Raw genomic sequence first — 27240 nt, forward strand, 5'->3', positions numbered from 1 at the left:
CTGCAAATTTCTTCTTGTTCAAGTCCTGAATGCCCTGGATCTTGCATACCTCCAAGAGTTACTATTCCTTATAGATTTCTCCTTGCTCATAGACAGCATCCCAGAAAGTTCACTCTGTACTTCCACTGTGGCAAAATCCAAGAGGTCACAGAGCAGAAAAGTCTGTTGTGGGATCTTTGCTATGATGTTTGTTTGTTTTCACAATAAATGTGTCTTTATATTATATCCATATGTATTTGAACAATGTTTATGTATACCACCCAGAGAACTTCAGTTATGGGGCAGCATAGAAATACTATTGATAAATAAAGCAAGCAAGCAAGATGAAATGAGGTTTTTAACCTTGATGCTTATTTGAAAATATCACTGTTTGGTTATCTTTACTTTGCGTGAAGCTAAGGGTAGTATCCAATGTTAGGCCTACTCAGAGTAATTCCATTGAAAGGAATGTGACTTGTTAGTCATGACTAACATAAATCCCACTAATAATCCCTTAGTTTAACATAAAGTTCTATACCCCTTTCCTAGTTCTCTATTATTTTGAGGACATTTGTTAGGGGAAATAAACATATTAATGAACTTAAAAAACAACAACAACTAAACAAACTAAAATAAGCAATTTCCTTCACATTGCTGATCACTTTTGCAGGTAAACATCTTTATAAGACTTATTTCAGATGGGCTTTGAACGTTATATACAGCCAATTCCTTCCTGCTATACTCTGATCTAATGTTTTAATATTTTGTTTATGCTTAGCATTGCTAAATTCAAGGTGAAGCTTGACAGAAGAGTTATCCTTATTGTATTGTTAAAATTATGCAACAGAGCTGCAACAGAGCTGGGAAGTGTAGGAAAAAAGACACTGATAATTGCATGACAAAGTAAAAAGCTATACATTTAGCATATTTTACACAGAAGCTAAACTTATAGCACTCCTAGTTCGATCTCTGCAATACATACTTTATTCTACATTTCCAAGTCTACAAAGTACCCCTCCACATTTCCTCAAAATGTATGGAAAACATTTCATCTCCAGACTGTCAAAAGATTATGGAGCTGTTTCTTTTACATTGTACTCAATAATCATGTTGTATTTTATACACACTGATCAAAGCAAAGAGCCATGAGAGCATCTGTGACACCAGGCATTCAATCCATAAACGTCACAAAGTACCTTGCTATAAATTATTTTCATAATGTACGATAGAGTAATACTGAGGGCGAGGAGAAAAGGAGGATGTTAAGAAGAGATACAAGTGCAAGGAGCACATGACAAGCCTCTTGTCATATGACCCAGGTTGCATCAGCTGAGAGAATACCATTCCTCATCAAGCACCAACAAAAAAAGAACAGCTTTTCAATTGTTTTACAAAAAGATACGAATATAAAGGCCAATGCATCTGTTGGATTAATCAGTTAAAAACTTTTTAGTTAAAAACTAAAAAGAAGCCACCAATTAATGGGTCAGATAAACTTTACATGGCAAGCACCCTCTTAAAAGAGCCTTTCCTCCTGTGTGAGGGCAAATTCAAGAGGCAGCTGGACAGCTGTCAGGGATGCTTTAAGGTGGATTCCTGCATTGAGCAGGAGGTTGGACTCGATGGCCTTGTAGGCCCCTTTCAACTTTACTATTCTATGATTCTATGAAAATTATGCCAACTATAATACATGTGTGCATAACCTAAAAACACTGGAGGTATGTCCCCACCAATTCTTTTCTGCCACACCAATTCCCTTACACCACTCTTCATCTCGAGAGAATTCAGGGCAGTATACAATATAAATGACCAATTATTTTAAAAAGCTTAATACAATACAGTGAAAATAAAATCCAATAATAGAATAAGAAATTGAGTAAATTCATCAACTACAAATTCTTCAGCCTGGCTGACAGCTCTGCATTAACAATAATCATTGTTTAAGATCAAGATCGGCAAGTTATAGGTAGTAAACTTTGCTTTGAAGAGGTTTATTTACAGATGCTTTCCATATGGAAATCATGATAAAATCTTCCAGACATACAGAATATGATTTGAAACTTAGAGGGATAACTAGTCATATCACGCATATCCCACGGTGCGCACTCGGTTTAATTTCCTGAGGGAAGCATTCTGTGGATACACTAGCAGCTTTTCTTTCCTTTTCATTTACATGCAATGAGATATCTACAACTAAATTTACCAGGGATGCTAGTGACTGTTGTAGCTCACCTGTACTGGCATCTCTATTTCAGAGACTCTGGGCATATTGCTGGCATACAGCAACATATCAACTAGTGTGTGTGCCTATACAAATTCTAAGTCAAAAATTGTACACTAAGTCCTCTCAGTGATAACACAGCATTCCAGCACACTTCCTAAAAGAAATAGTAAGTCCACAGTTTGCACAAATTAAATCAGTTTTAACTGTATCAGAAGAACTATTTCTATATCCCAGTTTAAAAATTGCCTTTTGAGCAATTATTACAGGCTGTCCGCACAGGACAAAAAACCCTCAACGAGTCCTGCAATAGTATTTGACTAAGGCTCTTCGTTATCTTTTACGGGACACGGAATAATGGACTCAAGTTAAAGGAAGCCAGATTCCAGCTGGACATCAGGAAAAACTTCCTGACTGTTAGAGCAGTGCGACAATGGAATCAGTTACCTAGGGAGGTTGTGGGCTCTCCCACACTAGAGGCCTTCAAGAGGCAGCTGGACAAGCATCTGTCGGGGATGCTTTAGGGTGGATTCCTGCATTGAGCAGGGGGTTGGACTCGATGGCCTTGTAAGCCCCTTCCAACTCTGCTATTCTATGATTCTACACAGGTCACTCGTAAACTCTCTCCCATAATTTCAGTATTTCTGTTCTATGGCCATCACCTTAGTATCAGAAAGTCTGTGCCCAAAGTATACTAAATGAGAGAAATAAGGGAGTGTGGGGGATGGAAGGAGAAAACCAGTCTCTCCTGAGTTCTTTCCTTCTTACAAAGAAACATAACCACATGGACAAACTCCAGTGTGAACTGGCCACTTTCGACAAGATCGTGGAACCCATTTCCATGTTCACGTGAACTTGAAAAATGACTACACATGTGACTGGCTGGTTCACACTGAAGCTTTTTTTTAAATATAGTTGTATAGCAGAATGCATGACGCTGAGTAAGATATAAGCTCCAGATGTCTGTATCACTCTCTTTGGTAGATGCAAAACCTTAGCAGAACTAGGGCCAGAGCTTGGAACAATTGTTTCTGGCCATCCGTAATAAATGCATATTATGACTCTGTTTAAAACGTTCAGAGCTCATACTCTTTCATTAACCAATAGTCACACTCTTAAACAACAGTACTTCAAATAACAATTGTGCCAGTCAATGACATTCACGAGTAGTTCCCAGGAATATTACTGACTGTGGGTTACCAAATGTCTAATGCCCTTGAACACAGAGGATAATATGCCAGTTTTGAGATACATCGAAGTTGACAATAAATCAGTATCACAGTTGCAACAATCTGAAGCAAATACCTTAGAGGACTTCTTTTCCCTGGAAATAAAACTTCTATTTTTTATGACAAATTGCACTCAAAATATTCTCCTAAGCATCCTGCTTTTCTTAAAATGCATGGGAAATTAATAGAATCATTGAACAGTAGAGCTGGAAGGGGCCTACAAGGCCATCGAGTCCAACCCCCTGCTCAATTCAATTTCTCATTTCCCTTATGAATATCTAACTACACCAAAATGTGGAAACTTCATTTTCAACTAATAACTAGGAGAGGGCTGAGCCAATTACATTTGTTTATGAAGTGAAAGAGACTTAAAATAAAGGTGGTGTAAGGATGCCTGGAATATGGACATGCCTTTTATGAATTGAACAGCTAGTAGGCTATTTAGAGAACCAAGAATAAGCTCTTGATAAAATATTTTCTTGTACATCCTGTCATGTTCTCCCCACAAACCCACTCTTTGCTTTAGATATCTGTATATTTGACCATTTAAGCTATTTTAATCAGAACATTGTTTTTACTCTGTGTGTATGTATGAATGTGCACACATGTGAGTATTTTATATATAATCAATGTACCCTTTTGAACTTATTTCAATATTCTGCTTTTGATGATAGTCAGGCCGACAACATTTTTTGGTTCATCAAACACTGCAGTACAATTACATGAATTTACTTTTAATAAATTATCATCTTTGCATATATCAGTCAAACCATGAAGGCTAAATACTTGCAAACAAAATGCATTATTAATTTAATTGTCACAGCCTATTTAGCTAACTTCTATTAGTATAACACAATGTATGTTTGACCATCCAAGCTACTTTAGGCAGTAAGCTAGTGTGTGTGTGTGTGTGTGTGTGTGTGTGTGTGTGTGTGTGTGTGTGTGTATATAACAATGTACCCCCTTCTTTTCCAGAAAAAAGAAGCGGCAAGGATTTGGGATTTTTGCCTCCCTATTTGGAGTTTTCAACCATTTTTTCTACATGGCTACTTCATAACTTGGTTTGGTTGTGTATTTCTTACTAAGTTTAAATCAATTTATGGTGTGTGTGGGGGGGGTTGTATTTCATGAAAAGAGAAGGGCTATTGTAAAGTCATGGCTTAAATAATTACTAGGCCATGAATTTATTAACAGGCTTTAGGCAAGCCACCTTCTGTCTCAACCTACCACCTCCAATATTGACTACCTCACAGAGATGTTGTAACAATTATTGAGATAGTCACATCAGTGTGTTTAAAGAAGAAGGTGCCAGTGTCGAAGCAAAAGGGGCCTCACTGGGGGTCTGTCGCTTTTATGTTTGTGTGTTTGGGTTTACATGTGAAGGGCTTCATGGCATATATGTGTGTGCGCGCGTGCGTGTATGTGAAGTGCCTGAAAATGATGAGAACTTGAGTGCTCACACCACTCAGAGGGATCTTGAAGGCTAAATAAGAAGCTGAACCTGGTCTATATCCAGCACTACACACCCATTGCTGAGGAATTTAGAAAATGAACATTGTAATAAATAAGTAGTGAAATAATAAATACTGGTTGTGGTGGTGGTGAATGCCTTTTGTATTTTTTAACATGGAATCATGTTGTGCGTGTGGGTTTTTAAATTATGCTTAGCAGCATATTTTGTGAGAGGCTTGGAGATGTTTTATCCAAAATTAACCTGATTGGCAGAACATAGAGCTAAAGTTGAATTAGTTATGTCCAAATATCTTAAACGAAAGTTTTTTTGTTTGTTTTTTTAATTTTACAATTCGTATGTCTAGTCTGATAATTCAACATCCTGATTAATTGTTCTTTAAAGCCAATCACAAACTCCAGGTGAGGACAAGTGGAGTAAAAGGCATTTCAGCATTCTTTGTACTAGATTTGTTCTGCTTAAATCTAGTAAGGGATTGCTAGTAGGAAATTAAATTGTGGCTGCAAGCCTGCCACAACTCTCCAGCTTTTCAGAATATTAAGAGGAAAGCCCCCCCCCTTTTTTTTTTAGAAAAGCCCTGTCAACATGAAAACTCCACCTTTTCAAAATGTCCTGCTTCATTTTTTACAAACAAATCTCACAGCTGTCATCTCCATCACTGTGGTTTTATGGTAGTCTAAGTAAGGTGTGCACAAAAATTGGTGTTCTGATCTTGTGCCTTTGCTCCTAAGGCCAACAGGGTTTGGGAATGCAGCAAAACAACAACAACAACAATTCACTAAGGCCTAATGTACACCAAGCACGATACTGCACTATGAAAGCAGTAAGAAAGTGGTATAAAAAAGGCAGGAGCTACACCAGGCAGGACATAGCAGTATGAAAGCAGTATATGGTGTGTGTCAATGGGCCCCAGCAGTCGTCAGTGCACTTCAATACCTCTATAAAGCAGTAGCGTGACTCCTGCCTTTTATGTACCGCTTTCATAGTGGAATATCCTGCTTGGTGTAGATTAGGCCTAAGACGCATCATCACACCACTCTTCTGCAAGCTCATACAGATTGATTAATCAAAAAGCCTTCCAGGACCATGGGAGACAGAAGAACCCATAAGGACTCCAGAGGAGAAGAAAACAGCAACCCATCTCTATATAGCTGGATACACACACACACACACACACACACACACACACACACACACACATAATAACTAGGGTGACACCTAAAAATCATACCTCCTAGGCTCAGATGGTGTTATTTGAATATCAGTGGCATGATACTTTACAGTACACACAGTCACAAGGGTGGCATAAGTTACTTCTATGTAGTATTTATGGTAATTATTCAGTACTGGCTGCTCCCCAGTAGAAAGATGTATTTCTAGGGCGCTGGAAACAAAATAAAATGCTAAAAGAAAGTGCTGTGGAATCCTTTTCTGCTTCTAGACTGGCCATCATGTATAAAACAGTTTCCTCTTTAGATCTAGCAGGATATACTAGGGCTTTTAAAATCTTGTGTTGGGTGAGATCCTCCATCTTAGCCTGTCACGAGCTGGGTTCTTCCTGATAATTCTCAGGAAAAGCTTGCAAAGCAGGCTCATTCCCAGACCTATATATTTGCCCTTTCTCAAGCAAACTCACCAGTTTCACTGGTGACAGCAGAGGCCGTGTAGGTCTCTCCTTAATCCCTAGATTCTCCTGAGCAAGCTTATGAGCAAGCTTTGCGGATGGGATATATGAGAATTAGAGTCCCCAATGCCTCGCAACCCTTTTCACTTATTAATGAGGATATTTGAGTTGTTCATCTGTACCTGTGGTTGTCCAAGTGATCCTTTGGTAGTCACACATATGAGGATTGCACACATAACGGCCAGCGTTTAGAACCTTCCACATCTCTAACGAGGAGAGACACTCCTATCAGCTCCTCACTATGGAGGCGCTAAGGGGAAATTGCTCTCCCATGCAGTTCATTGTCAGATCACTACGGTGACCACAGTTCTCAGCTGAATAACTTCACAGTGAAACAGGAGGGTGTGATGTGTGAGTGCACAGAAAACCATGTAAAGAATAACAGTTAGAAGCAGAAGTTGAAGCCAAGGAGGCTTATCACCTGTCCAGCAGAGGATAAGCATGGAGAAACTAAGAAGGCTTTAGACTCCGGAAGAATGATTTTTAACAATTCACCAAAGGTTTTCCCTATCAGGAAGCTCTGACATATCACATCCGGCTTTCACCGTGAAGTCCTGGCTTCTGCAATGTGCAACACCCAAGGCAGAAAAGACACCTGGGATGCCCATCTGGAGTACGTAGCTTATTGCCACTTTTCACATACATTTTATGAAGAAATGCTGTTTCTCCATAGGCATATAAAGAAAGATGAGTAGGGGGGAAATGGGCTTCTCACCCAACACATCTTACTTCACAAGACAGCTAAATACAAATGTATACGCATGCTCACCTGACAGACTGTTTTAAGGGCAGCTGTTTTGCTGAGACTTGTGGGCAAGAAAATAAACTAACCGGAGACAATGAATTACAAACAAAAAGTTTAAAAAGAAAAATGGGAACACTTCTGGCAGAAACTGTAATTGATAAAGGTGGCTGAGTGGGAAGGCATTCCCTCTGTCTGTTGGCGCACATACAAAGAACAACATTCAGGATGCCAAGGAATGGGATAAGAGCACATCTTGCCTCTGGAGCCATTTTAGAAGGTTCCAAGCTGCAGACTAAGTAAATGCAGTAAAGACCTGTATACAGAACTTCAGCGAGATCTCAGAGAAGGAAATAATAAACCTATGTCTCAGTTATGATGAAATTGTCTTGGGGAAACACTTCTAAATGTGAAAACTGTAGCACAAAAAGTGATCTTGATATCACCTGATATAAAATAGGACTGGAACATAACTAATGAAACACCAATCTTTTAAAAACCTCCAGAGATCAACTTAAAAACATAAAAACTAACGAGCATAATTTATGTACTGGAAAAACTGGGAGAATCAAGAACAGACTAATGCAGTAGATCTTTGAAGTTATCAGTAATCCTATACAGTATGTAATGTTAGCCTTATTGATCTTATGTGCATATAAGATCCTAAACACTGAGAATGTCATAAATCAAAGTGGTATCTTTTTTTGTGAATCAACAACATGTTACAAGAGAAAAAATATTTTTTTTAACAGAGATGAACAGCTGGTGGCTTCAGATATCATTGATAGGGCCTGGTCCCTCTCTCTGTCTCTTTTTAAAAGAAAATTGGTGCCAGGGAAAAAGCTGTGAACATCAAAATTTGGTGATGATAAGTATTTAAGACGGTCAATATTAACACAAACTGTGAGGATGGATTTAATAGGCAGAAGTTCCCAAACTATATTAGATTCAGCTGCCTAAACTGAAATCTCCCCTACAAGAAGATCTCCCAATAACCCCTGCAAGGCTTTATGGTCCTTGTTCATTGCCCATGGTCAAAGAATGAGACACCTCTAATTCTGAGCTGCAAGTAATCTATGACCACCAAGCAGGGGAAACTTGAAGGGATTTACTCCTTCCCTTTCCCTGAGGTGAAAAAAGTCAAGATTTGTATCTCCTGAACTAATTAGAAGATGAAATCCAGCCTTATGTGCAAATTGGTGCATTAGCTTTTTATACTACTGCAAAATTTTGAATACAGTGTACAATTCTCCTCTCGCCCCTCAACCTAATCTAAAATGAAGTGTTACATTGAACAGGTACAGAGAAGAAAGACAAAATGTTCACATATATGCAAGGTGACCAAATCCCTTTCTGCCTCTTTATGAGTTTTGAAAAAGGGCAATATCCTGTCACTGCGACATTATAGTGGGGGACACTGCAACAATGCAATATGTTTTCCTCAGGGCAATTAAATGAAGGGATGCTCTCAATACACAGCTTTGAATATAACTTCAAACAGAGACCATCTTTGAAAGGAGGAAAACTTTTTTAAAAATCTATAACCCACTGTATACCTTTCAGCCTCAAGTCTAGACCATAATATCATAGATGTCAAATCTGGGCAAGTTTTGATTGTTTTAATTACACTAAACAATTCATTGGATTTATAGATAATGCATAGATCTTTTTTCCATTGAAAGCACTCTGCCAGTCCAATTGAAGTAGACTAGATGATCTATAAAATTCCCTTCCACCTTTTAATTAGAATCTTCAGCCATACTAAGGCCAGACACTCAAGTGTTAACTAGAACTTTCCTTTTGATTATGTCTTCAAGTACATATATTGTATCGATTGATATCTTAGTATGTATAATACTGGAGGGTCTTCAACATCCAAACTATTCCCTCTTCCTGCCTAAACGTCTTTCATTACCTGAGCCACAGCAGGTTCGTGGACAAGTGGAAACGAAGCAACAGAATAATTCTGGTTCTCACTACATAAAAAGCAAACATGGATGCATCTTTATATAACATTCTCAGAGCTGTCTTTCAGCTACAGCTTTACGGATAAATAAACAGAGCTGTAAAATAGCCAGTTACTTTATTTTACCTTTCTTTTGGCGTACCAACTCCGTGTTTCCCCAGTAAGTGTGTATTCAAGTGCTTCTTCATTACAAATGCCACCCTAAAAAAAAAGCAAACACATTTTTGGTTATCTTTCAAGCTTAGAGAAAATGAAAAAAAAAAATCAGACACACAGTCCTGAAGGTAGCATAATCTAGAAATTTTGTGATGGCTAGAGTAGAGTACAGAGAGTCACCGTAAAATGATTCAAAAATCCTGAATATGCAAATTCAATTTTATTTGTATAAAATAAACACATACAGCCCAAGGAAGAGATTTTTGTTACTTACTATGCAAGAAATATTAAATGCATGGCCTTGCGCCATGCCAGCACAATACCCACAAGTATGAAATCCCCATAGGACATAACAGAGCCCTGTTTTTAACCTTTCCTCCTTGATGCACAGGCACAGGCACCAGAAGAGGCCATAATAGGAAGTCTGTGGACGCTTCTTTATCACCATCTGGTCTACCCCTCACACTCGACCTAGGAATGCCAGCTCCACCCCAAGTAGAAGGGTATGGATTGGATGGGAATATTAGAGGCACAAAAAGATTTCCTATCCTACAAAGATCTTGCACACTGAATGATGCCTCTACATATGTATCTGGTGGGTGGCGGAGGTGTAGAAGAGGGCTCTTTTATGCCTTGTGGAGATCCTTACTTTCATGGATGCTACCACGTGGGGAAGAATCATGCTCTAAGCCCTTCAGGTTTTATCCTAGAAACAACCTTGCAGAGTGTTCACTAGAAAGGCAAGATAAGAAAGAAAACCTATATTTATAGATAGCTTGGAACCAAGACAAATCAGCATGGCCTTCTGTGAGTAACAAAAATGGCAACCTTAACAGTAGAGACAGATTGGGACTTCCGGTTCTGCCACTTAGGTTCACATATAACTTGTTCTTTACAGGCAGCTCTTCACATTTGCTGCACTGATGTATCCTGCAGCAACCACATAAGGTGTAGACACTACACATGCATGGATACAAATGTTTAAATAGCTATAAAGCCTAACATGGCTTAGGACCACAATACCTGATGGAATGCCTCTCCCAACATGAACCTACCCATACACTACGCTCAACATCTAAGGTTTTCCTCCGAGTGCCTACTCTGAGGGAAGCTCGGAGGATGGTGACAAGGGAGAGGGCCTTTTCAGTGGTGGTCCCCCAATTATGGAATGATCTCCCCAACGAGGCTCGCCTGGCGCCAACATTTTTATCTTTTCAGCACTAGGTTAAGACTTTTCTTTTCTCCCAGGCAGTTAACAACGTATGCTGAGTTTTTAACTGACTCCAGAATAGCTGTTTTAAATGGATGCTGTTTTTATGCTTTCAATTTTTTATATATTTGTTTTGAATGTTCATTGTTCATTGTTTTAACTTTTGCAAACTGTCCAGAGAGCTTCGGCTATGAGGCGGTATATAAATGTAATAAATAAATAAATAAATATGGACCCTGGCCCAATCAATATATGCATCTGCCCCAATTGTGTCTAGCACAGGCGTCACTCAATGCTGACCAGTATGAAGCTAAAAATTAAGAATACTATTTCACAGAAGACGTGTAACCAAATAAACCCCACCCACATAGATAATGTTAATGAAGCCATTTTGATTTTAAAGAAGTCTTGTTGATTTAACAGTTTTCTTCATAAAGCAAGGTTGCAGACAAATATCTTTTTGGGAAAATTGGAATTGCTGCTGTGGAAAGAGGTGAGATGGAATAGTCTCTTCTGGGTCAGGTATGTGTTGAGAAATCTGATGGCAGATATTTGAAAACAAAAAAAGATAATACTTAGCATTATGCCTTGTATTAAGCACAAAGCACTTGATTTGATTTAATTGTGATGACAAATACATTTAATAGATAGTGATTACTGAATATACTTCCACTGATAATGCCTTTACATTAATTTAATTATGTCATGTGGTTACTTCAGCAATATAGATATCAGGCAGAATCATCAAACTAAAATGGCATCCTTGATAACCAAAAAACAAAATAAAACACACACACAAAAGAAAAGAAATTATTGCTCTTACTTTCAGTGTGAAAAGGGCTTGCAAACATTTTTGTTAATTATGTATTACAGCTGTCCTTCATAAAGTTAATTACTAATAGCTGAAAGGCACTGGAAGTCTATTTGCATATGTACATGAAAGGCATGACATATGCAAAAATATGATTTTAATTAGCATTCTATGATATGACGGGCTGCAAATCAAGCTGGCATATTATAAGATTTTTAACGTTAAATGCTGAATTCATTTGGACATGTTTCCACTAATGGACAGTGCAAGGACTATAAAATACCGTAGCATTATGGCATATATGAGCCACAAAAGCCAAGAAACAGTACATTTCTGTTACATATATGGTAATATCTAATCTCCACGTCTGATCTACTTTGGGCATATTCACATTCATACAGATAATCTCTTATTTTGTGCAGCCTTCAGGGTGTAAGAATATAACTCTGTATCTTAAAAATGATAGTGACTTCATTATTTTTATAAAAAGAAATACATTAAAATACCATTGATTCTTGCTTTTTCATATTTGAGTGATACATATGGACAACACCGCATCTAGAATTCAGAATAATCTATTGCAGTATCATCACAGTGACTACGCAAGTGTCACTAGAATTATTGTACATAAGGAAAATGATAGTAGTGACATAAAATCCTCAGTCCTAATAAGGGTACAAGGCATTCGAAATTTACTGCCATTGCTTTTGGGCGGAAAGCAGAACCATCTTGATATTGCTGCAAGCGTACTCAACACATATGAAAATAACAACACTCTGATTTTGTAAATCAGAAACCTCCTTCCTCTCAGTTAATTGTCTAAAAGAAAAAGGAAATTAATATACAAATTCACAAGGAGTACATAATCAAAAAGGTGATGCCTGAGCTTATTTGTGTATTGAACAACTATGCCAACTGAACAATGCCAACTGCAAAACCAAATAAAAATACACTAATACATTTGATCCTGAGTATTCCAAATAGTGATTTTAAAAAGTCAACAGTTGAGCATAAACATTCCTTTACAGCTGAGTTCATGGTGGATGAAACACCTTTATTTGAAAATGAAACAGACAAGATAGAGGGAGAAAAGGCCTTGATTGAAACCTGTCCCCATGCTTGTTCAAGCTGACTTTGCGACGGGTGACATTTGGACTTCCTACTCCTTATAATCTACCTTGTATAATAGTGTTCTCCTATCAACAGATACAGCACTCTTTAACATTAACAGTGGACACAATCTATTCAAGCCAGAGATAAAGAACACATTGGCTTTTAAAAAATAAATCAAAAGCAGTATTAGTGTAACAACAATAAAGTAGATTGTTCAGTGTATTTATAGATCCTTAAAAGAATGAGTCATAAAAACTTATATCCATAGCTTGTTTCTTCTTACATGCTTAAGCACAGAGCAAAAATCATCTTGGTCATATTCCAGTTGTAAAATCCATGGATGAGTTAGAGATATATATTTTGATCCAACCTCTATTTGAATTACCCAGCAGAATGAACAAACCAAGGAATTGTATCCTTGTTTGGCTTTTTCTCTTTCTTTCTTTTTTTAAAAAGGGTGGGGGGACATAGACAGCTTTAACAGCAAAAGTAATCAATGCTGTATTTCCATCATACCACTTATTAACATGTACACAAACAGGATTGCCTCTTGAGATTACATGAAGAATTTAACACTGCTCTTAAAAAAAAATGGTTTATACTTTGGTCAGTGAGAAAGGAGGAAACCTGTTCACGTGAACTAATCCGTAAGCCTCCAGAGAACTAAAGTTGGGTACTAAGTCTGAACCCAGTGTTTACCAATCCTAATCCTGAGGGCCTTTGAAATTCAAAATAAGAATATTTAATGAACATATGGAAATTCGCACTGAAGCTTACATTTTTATCTGGCTGTCAACAGATGGAATCTGAATAGGTAATACGTACTAATATAGCACATGCCTACCTTTCCATGACAAGTATAAATGAGAGCAAACCTGTGAAGTCAGCAGTTTTGAAGAATGGCTGCCTAGATTTTAGCATGAACTTGAGTGGAGCGGGGGGGGGGGCAGTATGACATTTTAACATGTTTTGAAAGTCCTGTTTTGGGGGAGCTCTTTATGAGCATTAGAGAAATGTAATCCTGCAGCCAATGAGACTAGTATTGGGGAAAGACAGTTCCAAAGTATCACTACACTTATTGAGCTCTTGAACCACATACCCAAGTACGTTATCCTGTTTTCTTTTGACTAGGGGCTCATCTACACCAAGCAGGATATTCCACTATGTAAGCGGTATGAAAGCGGTAAATAAAAGGCAGGAGCCACACACCAAGCAGGATATAGCGGTGTGAAAGCAGTATATGGTATGTGTCAGTGGGCCACAACAGTTGTTAGTGCGTTTCAATACTGCTATAAAGCAGTAGTGTGACTCCTGGCTTTTATATACCGCTTTCATAGTGGAATATCCTGCTTGGTGTAGCTGAGCCCTGGGACTGGGAGAACCATATCAGGAGCAGCTATATCAAACAAGCCCATTCAGTGAGGCACCCCTTAGCTTTCATAATAGCAGCAACTGAGAACAAATAATATAATGTAGTCAAGAAATACCTTGATAAATATGAAAGGGGACAATTTTAATTTCCTTTTGGACATATAAAGCATCTTCTCTTAACCAGCAAATTTGTATAACCAAGTCATACAAATCCAGTAGCAAGTTCACTATATCTTCCCAAATACTGATGAGCAAACACATACATCTTAGTACGAGCTATTCCTTGGAGAATTGTAAGTGATCAATCTGAATTATCAGCCATTTCAGATTGACTAGCAACAGAATTTCCTAATGAAATTTGTGTGACCTGTAATACTGTAAGCTACCTAAGCAGAACAAAGTCTAGTTACTAACATCGGTTTATAAAACCACACTTTCCTTGTAGTACTCTCAACATAAGAATGTAGTTTCACTGTCACTTGACACAGGTAGTCAAACCCTTAGTGAGACATAGTCCTTAAAGCTGGAAAAGGGACCATTTTCTGTCTCCACTACTTCAGCAAAGTATCTGTAATTAAGGTTCACTGAATGTGTTCGAGTAGCTATGTCTACAACCTAAATATAATTACAATGAAAAGAAATCGGACATGGCCATTATTTTGTAGAATTTAATTCCCAAGATACAAAATTTTATAAAGTTTTTAAAACCATGCATTCTCACTAAAAGAGCATCCCATAACTGTGTCACTCAAAAAGTTCAGTTCTACTGCTTATTGCCTTTTATTTGTGGGTCACGTGAAAGTGGGAATTATATTTATTTATTTATTACATTTATATACTGCCCCATAGCCGAAGCCCTCTGGGCGGTTTACAAAGATATGGCAAAAGGCAACATCTTGGAATGAAGCAACATTAGAGGGAACCTTTCTGTACCTTTCATACACTGTGTAGACGTATGTGGAGTATCTGTCAGTGTCCTAGTCTCCATTTCAGCAGAATGATGGACAACAGGTTTGTTGATGTGCTGTTCAATGACCTGCATCAATCCTCAGAATAATTTACTGTCTATATCGGACAGATCATTATGGATGAGTTGCCCACTATCAATCAATCAGCTCTGCTCTTCCTGCATATTCCTATATCTATCATTCAAAAAAGGGGAAATGTCTCTCAAGATGCTTCCATTGCTGTGTCTGTGACATCAATGTATGCTGTTCAAGATGTAAGGGAATCATTAGACTTGCATGATCAAAGGGAAAGGGTGGTCCCGACTATTTCTCTCTTCAGGAAGGAGACACTTAATGTCTTAAGTCTCTATTTCTCTTATTTCTATTTATTGGAAATAAATAAATAAGCAGCCAAACATGAAAGCTGGACCAGCTTATTATAAATTATGGCATTAATGCAACAATTAGGAAGGAAGGAAGCTGTGTGAACTCTCATATTAGTCAAGTTTGACCAGGAAGCTTGTGGGCAGACCCTTCCCTGTCATAGGGCCAAGGGTTTGGAACACACTGTCCAGAGAAATCAGACGTACCTGTTCCATAACAGGCTTCAGACACTAACCATTTTTATTTCACACGTCTTATGGGTTCACTAGCTCTTAAGTTTATAAATCCTGTTTTAACTGCTGAAGCTTGTCGAACTGTGTCCATTAGTAAAAATAACTAGTGGAAACTAGGTTCTGTATGATGCACAAGGGAAGAATCCAACTAAAGTTACATTTGTGCAAGCGGTTTTGCATAACTCTTGTGCAACATGTGCAACCGGTTACACAACTGCTTCCACTTACTGCGCTACACATTGTGCACCTGGTTGCGCAACTGCTTTGCACCCATTGTGCAAACGGTTGTACATTCTGTTTGCGTAACCGGTTACACAACTGCTTTCACCTATTGTCCAACATGTTGTGCAAGTATAATGGGCCATCGCTTGAACAACAGAAAGCTTCAGCAGAGCTTTGCTAGCGATATTTGAGTTTGTGGAATGTCCCCATTAGATACTGTCCACTGTCTAGATTTCATCAGCGTTAGTTGATTGTATAATTGTTTTAAACTCTATTGTTAGCTGTCTTGAGCATATCTTTATGAATGGCACGTCAGAATGGCACTATGTAAAGTCAAAGAAAGAAAAAATACTCTAATAAGTCTTCCATGGAGTCTGCATATAGAAAATGAATGAAAAATGCAGCAGTGTTCGTCTAAAATTACTTTGTTTTCTATATCCTGAACCAAAGGACAGCAAACTTTGAAGCTATTCTACTATCCAGCATCAGTTGTAATTTATGTAAACAATTCAGAGGCCTTTTTTTGTAATTGATGTAAACAATTCAAAGTAATTCGATGAATTCCCAGCTCTTGAGCTCTTCTTAACACAATCTATCAAACACCATCAAGTACTAAATGGATGAAATGTCACACATATCAATTATGATATCTTCACCACACTAGCTTAACACTATGGCCCAAAAAGTTGATCACAGCATCATGTTCTGGTGGTCCTTTGCATCATTAACTTTTGTAAACCGCCCAGAGAGTTTCGGCTATGCGGCGGTATATAAATGAAATGAAATAAATAAATAAATAAATAGTCTATTAAATGCAGTATTTCAGTATAGTTTGAGAGATTCATGTATTCCAGGTCAATTGACCTAAGTGCTTAGTTTCCTTTTTAGGTGTTAACATTCAGCACTTGCATAAACAAAGATAAAAATGAATTCAATATAGAGACTGCATCTGTGGCAGTTGATGATAGAAGAGGGCTACAAAATACATCATGTGACTCAATGGGCATGTTCACACATCACGGTGGCAAATCATGGATTAAGTACAGCCCTAAGCCCAAAGCCTGGGGATACAAGGGCCAACTGATACACAAGTAAGCAGTAAACAAGACACGGGCTGTTTGAGTCTCATAGTACAGAGGGAGAGTCTAATGGCTTCCCCTCAGTGACATAATACCCAGATTAAGAGAATGTAATATATCTCAGGGCATTATTATGCCAGGATGTGGCAAACAGTTGTTTCACAGGGCCACAAATCCCAGTTGCAGTCAATTTAGGTCTATAGCATTCAAATTCTGGCTTGAATTGTCTATTGTGTCTTTCTCAGTCTAGTTGTCCTGGTGGGTCAAGGAATATGTGCCTTGTCCATAGGGTCTTGGCTGAACCGCCATGTGCCTCACACAGATGTGAGAAAACAGTAAAGACCACAGGATGCCTTATGTTTTATTTCATACTGCAGTACAGAAATAGGCAGTGGTGTAGCTTGATACTTGCTCTGTGATTTAGTATGAGACTTCCAAACCATGCACACAATCCCTATCTTGTTTTAATGTGGCCATCAATGACAGCATCTCAAGTGAATAAAGCAGAATTTTGTGATACATCATTATCAGAAGAAGGAGAGCTCCAATATATTTCATGGGGAAATACCATCTGAAGAATAGGCTAGCTAAAATTAATGACCAGTAAAGCAGGTTAGACCAAATACAAAAACACACACAGCGCAACCAATTTGAGGGAACATGGGCCTTTGAATTCTCCCCAAACATTTATGTCTAGAATAATTTTCAAAACCACTTGCCAACAGGCCATGGGAGAGAAATTATTTGATTGTTGAGCAAGAATGATCAGGGAAGGTTGTATTACAGCAGCTAAATCATACTGCCTGAAAAACCTGGAGTATATTTAGGGGGGAGAGAGTTTGTTCTCTAGTTCTGAACTACATCAGCAAGGGTTTCTTCACTTCCCCCTCATTCAAATTCTGGGAATACCGTAGATTTGATTGTTGAACTGGGATGGGGGCAGCATTTTCAATTTCCCTCTAATGCTGCTCAGTTTGTTTCACTCATTCTCCATAAGCAAAGATGCTTCCCCCATGTAGCCTCTTTTGCTCCCCTCCCCCAGCACTAATTGTATTTTATATTATGGTTTTATACTGTTGTTTTATACTTTGAATGTTTTTAAATTTGTGAACCACCCAGAAAGCTCCGGCTATTGGGCAGTATAGAAATGTAATTAATAAATAAATAATAAACAAATGATAAATAATATCATCCTCCTGAAATTCAGCAGCTCATGCTAAAGAAGCTCTGAAACCTCAGCCTCTGCACCCCTCAACCTGAAAATATATTCCTTCCAAACTCCTGTGCTGATTCAGTCGAACGGCAGGTAGAGAGCAAGGTAATTTTGCTTTGCAAGTCAATTGAGTGGGAAACTTCAAAACTCCCTTTTACTCCTTCATTGTCAAGTGCCTGCTTCATCTGCCTGTGTTTCTTCTTCTGCAGTCTTTCTCCATTCCTCAGTCCCACTTGCAATTGTCTCCTTTCTTACTCCCATTCACCACCCCAGAAAGAAAACAAAAAAACAGATCCTTGGCACTTTCTTTGTTTTATCCCGCAGAGGCTGATTAGGAAACAAACAACACTGAATTATGAAGAGGAACTGATGCAGAGTATGAAGAAAAACGTGGAGTGGGCTGAGTTTGACTGAGACCAGGAACAACCAAGTTCAAATCCTCACTCAGCCATCAACCATACTGGGTGCCCTTGGGTCAGCCATAGGCCTTACCTAGACCTAAGGTTTATCCCAGGATCATCCCGGGGTCATCCCTGCCTGCTCCCGGGATATCCTGTGTGTCATTTACATGAACAGGGATGACCCCGGGATGATCCTGGGATAAACCTTAGGTCTAACTAAGGCCATACTCTCTCAGCCTAAACTATCTCACAGGGTTATTGGGAGGATAAAATAGCAGAGAACTATGTATGCTTTCCTCCTTGGAGGAAAGGCAGGATATAAATGAAAATTTTAAAATGTATCATGAAATCAATCGTTTTCCAGTATGTGAATATACCTGCAAATGCCTCAGGCTCACACACTTCCCCTTCCCTCCTCTTTGCATGGCCACAACGAAGAAATAAGAAATGTTCACTTTCTCTTTTAAATAATCTACAATTCCGTATTACTTCCAAATGTGAAGAACCGTGATTTGCTTAAACTGTAGATTTTTAGAACAAGCCAGGATTTGAAAAGATGGTTCAATCTTCACTTGTTTTAGCAAGTCACAGTTTGAGCCAACCTTAGTAACACATATCTGGATGTAACAGGGAACTGTGGTTTGCTTGAAAGCTGAAGTGAACATTACTGATGCATGCATAAATAAGCCTGCTTGTTCATGTAGTGGGAAACTGTTGTTTCCTGTTATCCATGAACCAACCCATACTGTACCATTCACAACTGAAGAAAAATCTACAGAATTTCATTCAGCCAAAATCCATACAAAAAGATGTATCTATTTTGGAAAGTGTTATGTTCATAAAACAGTATATTGCTGTGCTGTTTCACCACCACCAGTACGACCTTTAACACAATCAAATATCTTTATTATTTCACTCGTTTTTAGTGAGGGCATTAAAAAAGCAAGTTTTACTTCAAAATTCTATCCAAAAAGATATGCCAAGATTAACATCACTTCCTATTTTTATTCCAATATCAGAGAAGCGAACAACTGCTAAGTTATACTCGTATGCAATATAACTATGTAATTACACTTCCAATTATCTATTCTTTATTGTCTGCCAAACATCTGTACACAATCACCTTTAACAAGTGTTTGGTAATCTAACAGCTGCAAAAAGTACTTTTAAAATCCCAGTGCTTTCTGCATCTGTGCTATCACCTCTCAGCTTACCACAATACAGACTTTGTTTTTCATAAGTTGTGAAATGCAACCTTAGGCTTAGATTTTACAGAATGCCTTGCTTCAAAAACAGATTAACATCAACCTCCAAAAGCATGACAGTACCTGAGAGCGTGGTTCTTTGTTGGCAATGCCCAATAAACGTCTTTCAGTGTTTACAGAATGAGTTGTGTTTACAGTCCACCACACAATTGTGCTACAAATGTCATAGCCTAGATGCAAACACATAGCAAAACTTTCCAAAATTACTCCAGACTATACTTACCGTAATACAAATTAGAAATAAAATGAAATCCTCTCCAAACCACCAGGCACCCTTCTTTCATTTCATTCCTGTCTTCTGCATCTCCTAAGCTATATGGCTAATCGAGTAATCACTTAGACTTTTACAAAACAATTATGTCAGGTGTGTTAAATTTACAATATTCAAAAACCTCTTTTCTTAAAAAGATGACTTCTCAATAGCAATATAAGACATTTTCTTTTCTTTTTTTACAGTAAAGAACAAAAAGACTTTCTCAACACAAAGTTCAATGCCAAAAAGGCAAGGTGTACAGTTTAGTTAAATTTACATGCCACTTTTCCCACAGTAAACTGTGGGCCAAGCTGTTCACGATAGATGTTAACATATGATCAAAACTGAGTAGATGGGAGTGGGGAATCAATGCTACAAAGTGAATGAATAAGTTCAAATAAGACAAAATCAACAATTCAATAACCACAGGATGAATTTAATATTATAATTAAATAATCTAGAAATACCCAACAGGCCAAAAATAAAAATTATCCGGCAAAACGTTCTAGTCTTCAAGGACTCCAAAGGGAGCACAGCAGCCTGGCTTAAATACAGTCCAGAGGAGATGGGGAGTTCTAACCAGGCTAGATGTTTCAGGCGACTGGCAGCAGTAAAAGGGAAGCGATGGGGAGTGACAGTAAAGACAACATTTCTTCCCTGGCCTCTGAGGCCTATCTTCACCTTGTCTATCTTCAACCATGCACTCCATAAGCACTTAACTTGGCGTGGGATGAGTCCACTTGTCAATGTTTTGAGCACATCATGTATGGAAACATTATTTTTTGAATGTATTAAATCTGTTCATCGCGCTACAATATTCTACACCCGGGTGAGGAATCCAAAGCTCTTCAGATATTGTTGGATTCCAGTTCCCATCAGCCCCAATCAGGATGGCCAATGGTCAAAGTTTATAGGAATTGTACTCCAACCTCTGGAGAGCCACAGGTTTCTTACTTCTGTTCTACACTGAATGAAGGATCTGCAAACATGTGGAACAAACCCCATTTTTAAAACAGAATTGAAATATTCCTGAGATCACCTCCTCTAAGATTTTAACATTTCCTGAAGGCCAATAAAATCAGCTTTCCTACCTACAATGGCACCTTCAAAACTTCTTCTGTCTGTTTTTAACTGTTCTGGGGAAGCACACACATATGCTGTGGATAGCCAAGCATTTCTCTAATAGTGTTTTTTTATTGTGTGTGTGTGTGTGTTTTCACAACGAGAAGTATTACAGTGACCAAAGGAAAAGGGACAAAAGCTCTCCCGTGTGAAAATACTGAAACACAGGGCAAATCTACACCAAGCAGGAAATTGCACTATGAAAGTGGTATATAAAAGGCAGGAGCCACATCAGGCAGGATATAGCGGTATGAAAGCGGTATATGGTATGTGTCAGTGGGCCCCAACAATTGTCAATGCACTTCAATACCACTATAAAGCTGTAGCGTGGCTCCTGCCTTTTATATACCGCTTCCATACCGCTTTCATAGTGCAATATCCTGCTTGTTGTAGATGAGCCCACAGATTCTATATGTCCTCATATAATGACAAATGAAAAAGAATATATGTTTTAAAATAATTTGTTTTGCTGAGCAAAATAAAAGAAGTATCTTCTACCTCTGAACAGCCAAGACTCTGTTGCAGGAGGCAACCAGTACAGCTTCTTATGTGAGAGACAGAGGAAACGTCTCGGAAAAATGCAGGCAGATGTCTGCCACTCTTTTACAGCCACCAAACTGTTTGATGGGTATGAGATATGTTTAAGGTTATCTACTATTCTTTGATCAGACGTTGTTCACCATTTGTACTCTTTATGGTTTTATGTTAAATAAAAAGTCTTATTTCTGAGGGTTCCTTCCTTTGGCTGCTGAGGACTGCTACACATGCACCCCACAACCATGTCCTGCCAAATGATGGAATATTAATACTTTCTTAGGAGTAGCTAAGTATCAATTTGACCACAGGAGGGAGCATTGAGTAGAAGAAAATATGCCTTGCCCACATTGTCTGTATATTATTCATCCTGACTATTACTAAATCTAACCCAGGACTAACATTAAAGGAGTTTACACTTGTGCTATTTCCAATAAAAAGTATAATCACAACTGATTGATCTTGGATTTTCCCATTTTTCTCTCTTAACTCCACTGACTTAGGAAAGCTGTCCATCAATCCTACAGGAAATCCACGTCCCCTGTTTAAGTTAAAGTAAAACAAAAAACATGTACTTGCCCCAGAGATACACTTTCTAAAGAATTAGTTTTCGATAATATTAATTATTGGAACAGCTGGTGCAATGTATACATTTGCTCATGGCCATGTGAATGTTAGCCGCCAAGCCTTTAAAAAGTGTCCCTCAGAATATAAGCTTTGTTGCAAGACAAATGAGCAGTCATGAATATTAGTCAGCAAGGCATTTATGCTAGTCTTCACAATAGGAAAAAAAAAGAGGCATCTCAGATTATAGGTCTTGTTGCAACAGTGGTGATATCCAGCAGAACTGGATGTCACCACTGAAAAATTATGTCAGCAAGTTGTAGGGTTTAAGCACATCCTCCTTTCCATGCATGTCCATCAGTTGCTGGTATGAATGTTAAAGGCAGACTATCTATGGCTACTATTTACACTTCTATATAAAACCCCATCAGTGTGCTTAGTGGTGTCTGGGGCCACAGCTAGACCCAAGGTTTATCCCTGGATCATCCAGGGGTCAAACCTGTTCATCTAGGTGACACATAGGAGATCCAGTGCTCAGGCAGGGGCGAACCCTGGATGATCCCAGGATAAACCTTAGGTCTAGCTGTGGCCTGGGATGCAGGAACATTAGGGCCCTTTCTACACCTAAGGATTATCCCAGGAAAATGGAGGGATTGTCCCTGGCTGCTCCTGGGATCCCCTGTGTGTCATTTGCATGCACAGGGATGATCCTGGGACGATACCTGGAAAAAATGCAGGTGTAGAAACGGCCTAGGATGCAGAATCTACCAGAGGTTGCTGGTTTAAAAGTTAATTCTAATCCAGGCACATCCTCCCAAAACCACCTGGAATATAAGCAGACAAGTGGAGGCAGACATGAACCTAATGGAATGGCAGAGCCAGCCAGCCATCCCTCCAAATCTGAATTTTCAGACTGATTCAAATAGAATGAATAAAGGAAAATGGTAATTTGGTAACTGTGCACTTCCCAGAAATAACACAGCCAAGCAGCACTATAGCTGATATGTGCAGCAGATAGCAAATACACACACACACACACACACACACACACACACACACACACACGGAGAAGGGAGAGAGGTTGGCTTTTAGAAATCAATTACAAAGCCCCAAGAAAATGCTCAAAAATATTAAGCAGCAAATGCATGCTTGAATAGAAATGCCATATTATAATGTTACTGCAAGACCCTTCAAATTGTTCTGAAAGGGTGGGAAAAGAAACACCCCCGCACCAGAAAATTCCCTGCATAGCGTGATAGTGCAGAGCTTTGTGATAATAAGTTGAAAAGAAACCTGCAAACCCTAGGCTCTAATTTTCATATGGCGACTGTGTAATATTTTGCAAAGTAAAATTGACTGAGATGGAAACTATTTTGCATGGTAGAGTGGCGATGGCTAACAAATGAGAGTTTTTTGGGCTGAATGTTAGTCCCCTGCCTCATCTGCCACCCCTAATGACAGCAGCCACCTGCTGTTTTATTGTCACAGCTGGAGCCAGTTCACACTCTTTGGTGCTGAGCTCTGCCCATGAGCGCCAAGCTCTCTCCTCGCCTCATTACTTTGATGAACTTTTTATGGTCAGCACCCATGAAGACCTCATCTAGGACTATGCAACCTAGACCGGCTTCAGGGAGTGTTTCTAGCTAACACAAGATGATAACACAATGACACTGAGGCTGCTACTGTCTGTCACTTGACTCGAGAAGCGACGGCACTAAGCTTTTGACTCTACAGGGCCTTCAATAGGTAAAACGCCATGAAATTGTCGTACCTAATGTAAGCTCTTCCTCCTCTTCCCTCTGGATGGCAAAGTCGTTTCAGAAAAATAAAGCTTTAAAATGGTACATGCAACTAATAAAATCCTAAAGATATGCTGTTTGCAAAAGGAATAACGAATTTCATGCATTCTGTCAACACACAAATCCACGTTCCGTTTAGAAATTATCTTGCAGCTTTTAGCGTACATGTAAGGACAGGGTTCAAAACTCGCATGAAAAATTGCTAGTTGTGTTTTATATTTTTAATGACACTGATTTGTTGTAGTGCAAATTTCAGCTAGTAATACAAATTCAGCACCCTTTGTGTTCCTGTTGGCAAAAATGGTTTGAAGAAGTGCATTTATTAGACAATAAATATGTTACTATGCTGTAATGATTAAACAAGAGCTCTTGTGCAAATTATTGGCAACAGTCTAGTACTAACCGAACAAAAGCTTTCATAAATATTAATTGCAATTTTATCCTACCAAAAGATATGAATCTGGGGTTTACAATATTTCATTGCTAATGTTTTCAATATGTATAATGAACATTTTCACTTTGGAAGGATTTATAAGTAAGTTTGGTGCTTGATCTTGGGAGTTTAATCCAAGGTTTCTTTTCACTGGGTAAAGTAATCTTTTAGGTGTCAACACAGCTTTACGTTTGCCAGTATTTACATATTACCATTAAGATTAATATATGAGCTATTAATAATAATTTCATTAATATTCTGAAACCATCAAACAACATTTTGATTTTTTGAATGCCTGCAGGCGATTATAAGCCTAAAAACCAGAACATTTTCAGTATTCATTGTGCAGCAATCCAGCTGATCAGTCTTGACAAATTCATGCAATGCTATAAGTCATTAAACTTCATTTGGAAATTCTGCTTTAAAATGCAACTGTCTTTTTTTCTTCTTTTTTGCATACCTAATAGAACATCTATTACCGTAACCACCACTCCCCTCCTCAACTCCTGACTGCCTTCTGGTAAGTACAATGTGTTTCATTTTGAAAAGTACTGCACATTTAGCTTCCAAAATATTGATGCTTACAGACCCAGTCTTAAAAAGGACTGTGAATGCCTACAGAAGAAAGAAGCTAGTCACATAGGGCTGAAGAAGCAAATTTATTCCTAAACTTTTGCAATGAGAGTGCAGCAGCAGAACGTGGCTAGGTTTGGCATCCTCAAATCACTTCCATTTTTTTCAGCTAGAAATCCCAGATCTCTTTCTGCCAACTTATCATTGTTTCGTAACCATTGTTGTTTATTTATTGTTTTATTTAAAATATATGTTATGCTGCCTGTCCACCCACATTGGTCTCCAAACCAATTAACAACCAAAATATAAAGCAACATGCATTACCACTCTTCTTTCACTGAAGGCTTCGCCAGTCATGACGACGAGTTCTCACGCTGGTATCACCCCTCTATCCCAAACAGCCCTTCCCACAGCAGTAGCTACTAGGAAAATACGGGAGCGGATAATTCCACAGAAATAAGTGCAATAATTTCTGTCACACCACAGAAAAAAGTGCAGTCCTCATCTGCTGTCTCTTCCTCTATGCAGTGATTGGAGGACACCAGATGGCAACAGTCCTTAACCCCAGCCCAGCTACAGGTAGGGACAGAAGGAGGTATTTTGCTGCCTGAGGCAGAGCAGAAAATGGCACCCACCCACCAACCCCAAGTGCCTAATACCCAAGACCAATTTTGGTCCCTGTGAGAGAAAATCCCATAAGCACCTTCCTCTGGGAGTAAAAATACAATTATCTGTTCGTTTATTTATTTATTGCATTTATATACTGCCCCATAGCTGAAGCTCTCTGGGCGGTTTACAAAAGTTTAAAACAGTAAACATTAAAAACAAATATACAAAGTTTAAAAACATAAGAATAAGTTAGATGTCTAAAATGTTCAGGACACACAAAATCAACTACCAGAAGCGACCACCCCACTCTGCCTAGTGGTAAGTGCTGCTTTTTAAAGCTGTGATAGGCCCAGTGTAAACAGCCTCCCCGGAAATGGCAGCCAGGAAAACCTGGCAGCAGATGAGAGTTATAGGAAGGGCCTATTATAGGAAGGGCTCAGCTACATCAAGCAGGATATTCCACTATGAAAGCAGAATATAAGAGGCAGGAGCTACACTACTGCCTTATAGCGATATTGAAGTCCACAGACAGCTGTTAGGGCCCATTGACACATACCATATACCACTTTCATACTGCTTTCATACCACTATATCCTGCTTGGTGTGGCTCCTGCCTTGTATATACCGCTTTCATAGTGGAATATCCTGCTTGGTGTAGATGAGCCCTTAGAAGCCAGGTGTTCTACCAAGCTCACCCCTCTTTGGGAGTCCACATGCTAGATCAAAAAAACACCTTTAACTATGTTTTTTGTTTGTTGTTTTTTCTGAATATGGACTTTAAAATAAAAGAAAGCACAATGTGAAGCGTGTAATAACTGAATTATGTTATACTGTTCTTACACTCCATTGCAGAGAAACTGACAACACAGAATGTAACAGATTCCAAGTGTTTTTTCCACATAACAATGCCTGCATCTGGCCTAAGCCTACTCCACCTTCACATCAGTGAGAGAAAGATCACCTAAACGTTAGTAGACTAAAAAAGAAAAGAAAACTGTCACATAAAACAGCCATGCCTAATGGCAAGCTCGCATTTGCTGGATGTGAGTGTAATAACATTTGCCAGCAGCTGGTAAGTAGAGGACGTCAGGAGACAAGAACATACATTTTAATGCTTCTTGGTAAAAACCACTTGGGACAAATTTGCTGCTGGAGCACACTGATGTATGTTACGGTGTGCTTCAGCAGAATGTTTTCCCCCAATCAGTTTTTGTTAAGAACTGTTAAAAATAATAATCCGTGATAAAGAGTTTCCTCAAAATGTGTGGGGAACAACATTCATCTGGGCTGCTGTCTTCTTTTTCTTAAGGGTTTTCTTCCTGTGGCTATAACTGATCCACTGTATTTGTGAGGGAGAGTAGTATCCCTCTGCTCTCCAGAACCTAAGGCTGTATGGGCATGCCAGGGCTACACAGGGCTGGAGCTCCTTGCCATAGTATCCTTCCTTTACTTCTCATTTTTACTTTTCATTTTACTTCTCTCTTTTGCTCACCCACTTTGGCCTCAGGTCCACCCCCACCAGCATAGAGCTTTTTCCCCAAAAAAACCCCAAACCCTGGATTGTCGTGAATGAGCCAACAAGGTAGGCCCCCCTGCTTGATCGCTCCCACTTGGTTCCTCCTGCCAGGGGGAGCAGATAAACCACCAGGGATGCTT

The 27240-nt window shown here is 38.8% G+C and overlaps 1 protein-coding gene across 1 annotated transcript in view; it reads right to left on the reverse strand.

Moving 5' to 3' along the window:
• Positions 1 to 27240, reverse strand: part of ZNF407 (zinc finger protein 407) — a 364381-nt gene that overhangs the window by 221600 nt on the left and 115541 nt on the right. The window contains exon 3 of the mRNA XM_063130500.1: positions 9419 to 9493. Coding sequence (XP_062986570.1) covers positions 9419 to 9493 — 75 coding nt within the window. The remainder of the gene's footprint in view (positions 1 to 9418; positions 9494 to 27240) is intronic.

This window comes from Elgaria multicarinata, chromosome 7, assembly GCF_023053635.1.
Source record: "Elgaria multicarinata webbii isolate HBS135686 ecotype San Diego chromosome 7, rElgMul1.1.pri, whole genome shotgun sequence".
Lineage (NCBI taxonomy): Eukaryota > Metazoa > Chordata > Lepidosauria > Squamata > Anguidae > Elgaria > Elgaria multicarinata.